The sequence below is a fragment of the Alligator sinensis genome, unplaced genomic scaffold, assembly GCF_000455745.1.
Source record: "Alligator sinensis unplaced genomic scaffold, ASM45574v1 scaffold648_1, whole genome shotgun sequence".
Lineage (NCBI taxonomy): Eukaryota > Metazoa > Chordata > Crocodylia > Alligatoridae > Alligator > Alligator sinensis.
The window spans coordinates 1,275,166-1,279,451 of NW_005842353.1; the positions used below are offsets into that span (position 1 = coordinate 1,275,166).

Here is a 4,286-nt window from a genome sequence, read left to right on the forward strand (position 1 = left end):
TTTTTAAAAAACAATGATTTACTAATACAGGGATGGCAAAACTTCCTTGAGGCCTACGTTAGATCCAGGCTGTGGGGTCTACCTCCAGGCTGGATCCAGCCTGGGGAGTGGCTGTCATGGCCACTGCAGCAGCGGTGGGTCTAAAGGCAGTGAAGGGCCTGGGGGTGGCAGCAGTGTTAAGTTGGGAGGTAGTGAGGGATGGAGGTCTGCTGGCAGTGGGAGGTGTTCAGCAGTGGGAGGGGTCCAGCAATGGCAGCGGATCTAGAAGAAGGGGCTTAGGGACATTGGCAGCAAGCTAAGCTCACCACCAATAGCCATGGCCATCAGTGTGAAAGGGCCCTGAATTCTGTAGGAGGTCATGATCCCCAACTGCCATTGGCCCAACCAGGAAGGCTCCATGAGCTGTATGTTTGACATCACTGCTCTAATGTAAAGTGCACAAGAAGTTTAGAGAAGAAGCCTTGTTCTGAAGCCTAATGAGGTAGGCACTGCTTTGGGATAGGGGAATCTTGGGTTTTGACTTTTGCTGCCAGACTGCTTATGCTGTTTATGTTTATATTTGTCATAAAATGGGTATTTACATCCCTAAATGCAGGATCCTATAAGGGTTAATTCAAAACTAACTGAAGCCGATAGGATTCTTTCAACTAACTGGCTTTAAAGAGCTTTGTATCAGATCCTAGGCCACTAAAAATAGGTTTCAGAGTAAAGCTCATCTTATTTAAAATTCAGTCAATCATACCTGAGATAGTGTAGTCTTGTTTGATAACTTTGATATCACCTGAAAGAATAATAATAAAAAAAAGCAAGTATGTGAATGTGAACAATTTTGGCTTCCAAAGGTGATTTTCTTACACCTAAACCTACATAAGTATGCTAGTACAGAAAGGAAAACTCTTAATAAAACAACCATTTATTTCACCAGACACTGTCAGGATCAAATTACTTCTTGACCAGAAAATTTCTCTCATATAAAAAATATCATTTTACTCCAATACCAAGCAAGATTCAGATTAACAAAGCCTATCAGGAACCATGACTTGCATTTAGTGAAAGTTCCTTGAACCCTACGTATTTTGAATGGTGCATTTCAAGCTCTATGAACCAGCACTTTTCTATAAAACTGTTTCTTCAGAAAATTGCTAACCAGCTTAGCTATTAAAACCCTTAGGGTGTTATCTGTCTCTCTAACAAAGAGGAAGAAGCCTTGACCTCCAAAACTTGCTGCTTCTAGGGCTTTCCTAAAAGCTCTCTTTTCATATTGCACCTTCATCCTTGAAGCAGACACGACATAAATGGGCTCCCTGTGGCATAAGTAATATATACTTGTTCGAAATGGGTGGAAAAAAATGGATGAATATGAATGAATTTTGATACCCAGTTGGAGGAACCTAGGATTTGATGGTGTTGCAAGTAGATAAAGAGGTTCACCTACAAAGATCTAATTGTAGCTTGATACATGAGTTAGGTAGGAATCTGGAAAAGCTACAAGTAGGTCAACATTTTTTTAAATGAGTGTTTTATTTAGGGCAACATTTTCAAAGGTACAAATAGGAAATAAGTAACCAGCCCATTAACTAGTGTTTATGGGTGTCACATGGCTCAGGACCATATGTGCTTTTGAAAATATTAATCTTTGACTTGAAAATAACTGTCCCAATTTTTAAAAGTACTGAATGTACAACAGCTCCCAAGAAATAAAATATGCTAGATATTCAATACTTTGACTACTGTGCAGCAAATTTGGACATCTAAATATACACTGTGGGTATACTTTTGAAAGCATAAAATCCAAATTTGCAAAAGTTACTTAGGAACCTGGCAGGATTAATAAGTGCTTCAGTGAGGTAGGTGCCTAGCTCCCATTGATTTTTCATCTTTGTAAATCTACTGATTTAGGCTCCTGAGCCACATTTTCAGAAGACTTCAACATTTCACTCCCAAGTCTCAAGTTCTCAAAAGGATTTAGATGCCTAACACATGCTTATTTCAAATTTATAGCAGGAGTTTGACGTTTTCCTTTTAATGCTTTATATCTTTATATATAAATTTTGAAATGTGACATACACTTTATTGACATCTACTTTAGTCAAAGCAGAAAGTTTATTTCACATCTACCTAGGCATATATGGACTTACATAAATGTAGCAATAATTCTCAATGCTGGCAAGTAGAGCAACCGTGATCATTAAGTTGTACAACTAAAGCAAAGACTAAAGCCCTGTTTTTCTTGTTTTACTGAAAACCTGAGACAATCCTAATGAGGTAAGTGATCATCTCTGATGTTAAAACCTCTCACTTCTCACTGTAATCATGGTCAGCTGATACAATGTATTAACCTTCACAGTTGTGCTCTAGACTAGTGGTTCTCAACCTATTTTGTACCAGGACCTATTTGTAAACATTGTAAACATAGATGGCCAGTCCTGACCCACAGTCCACTGGCCCTGTTGGTGCCCCTTACTTCTAATCCACAGCCCCCTGGCTCTGCTGGTGCCCATCACTCCTGACCCACAGCACCCTGCCCTTGCTAGTGCCCCTCACTCCTGACCCACAGCCCCTGGTCAGGAGTGAGGGTCAGTTCCCCTCACTCTCCAGCCACAGACCCTTGGTCCTGCTGGTGCCTCCACTCTGAACCTCAAGTCTCTTGCCCCCTTGCCATGCTGGTGCCCCTCACTCCCAACCTGCAGCCCTCTGCCACACCCAGCCCTGCCAGAGGGGGCTCCCGGCTGCTTCCCCATCCTGCTCAGGCTGGAGCATGGTGGCTGCAGCTGCTCCAGCTCATGCAGGTGGCAGCAGAGCGAGTCCAACCCCAGCACAGGCTGGAGGGAGGAGGAAGCGAGGCCTGTGGCACCCCACCTGCCCTGGGTTGGGGCTCCCACGCCACTCCAGGCAGCCTAGTTATGGCCCCACCTGCCCCACCAAGCAAAGTCTCTCAGCAGCCCTGCCTCTGAAAGTATGGGCACTAGCCCCAGTGCTGCCAGCCCAGCTATGCAGATCCCCAAAGGACCCCTCATGCCTCCTTCCCTCACTGGAGGGGCAGGTGCCTTTCGCCCTCCCCCTCTACCCTGATGCAGCCTTGATGCCCAGCCACCTTCTCCCAGGGTAGGCAGGCACTCACCCCCTCCTCACTTACCCATCTCCTCCACACCTACCCACCCACACTCACAGAGTTCCCAAGCCCTGGACCTCCAATCCCCAACCTCCAACATTTACATGCATTCAGCTTCTGAGGCTGCTATCATGATCCTTCCTGGCTGAATGCTGGCCACGTGTGTGCGCGCACACCGACGCACATGCACCTGCTGCCTCCACTTGCCCCAAGCAGCTCCTTGCAGGCTGGAATGCTGTAGCCTGTAAGGGGAAACCCATGCTTTCCTGCATTTTCCTGGGACTTGCTCGCAACTCTTTCAAAAATTCTTTCAACCCACTTCTGGGTCGTGACCCATGGGTTGAGAAACACTGCCCTAGATGAAGCAAAACTGGGAGGGCTTAGAAACACTTGGGAGAACAGCATTAGAATTCAAAAGGGTTGTGATTTGAGAACTGGACAATAGACAACAGAATGAAATTCAGCAGAGACAAATGTAGGGTACTATATTGTTTGTCCTTTGAGGGCAAATATGATTGCATCCAGTGAGGGAGAGGTGGGGGAAGAAAAGAGAAAACAAATGGGAAAGAAACAGGGAGGGAGAAAAGAAAAAGGAGAAAAAAAAAGTAAAAAGGAGAAAAGAGAGAGAGGAAAGAGAAAAGGGGGTGGGGGACGGAGGCTAAGTCTTGTGGGTACATAGGTGCCTTATAAGCCCAATCTTTGCCTTGAACAATCTGCTGCAGCAGGGGCAGGAAAGCAATGAGGACTAGGTACAAGAGGTTTTCATTTTCCTGGCCATGCATTTCTTCATTGCTTCTGCTGTGTGTTGCTGTTCGAAGGCCAGTGCTCCGTTTTGGATTGATGATCTCCAGGATGGACAGTCACGAGTGATTTACTCCCATGACTCTAGGTTGATGCCAAAACTCTTCAGGGACACCTTTAGGGTGTCCTTGTACTGCTTCTTTGGTGTGCTGCAAGATCGTACTCCATTTGACAGTTCACTGTAGAAGATTTTCTTTGGCAGGCGAGTGTTGGGCATTCTTGAAAGGTGGATGGCCCATCTTCAATGAACTCAGGTGATTAGTCAAGGACGCACTGCAGAGTAGGAGTTTTGAAGTAATGGGAGCCCAAGAAGGGTGGCTGTGCCTTAAGGAAATGATCCTTCGGGCAGAAAGCGAGACGATCCCGATGCGAG

At 45.4% G+C, this 4,286-nt stretch overlaps 1 protein-coding gene across 1 annotated transcript in view; it reads right to left on the bottom strand.

Annotated features, from left to right (window-relative positions):
• Positions 1-4,286, bottom strand: part of KCNH8 (potassium voltage-gated channel subfamily H member 8) — a 256,860-nt gene that overhangs the window by 28,744 nt on the left and 223,830 nt on the right. Inside the window, exon 12 of the mRNA XM_006029058.2 lies at positions 743-781. Coding sequence (XP_006029120.1) covers positions 743-781 — 39 coding nt within the window. The remainder of the gene's footprint in view (positions 1-742; positions 782-4,286) is intronic.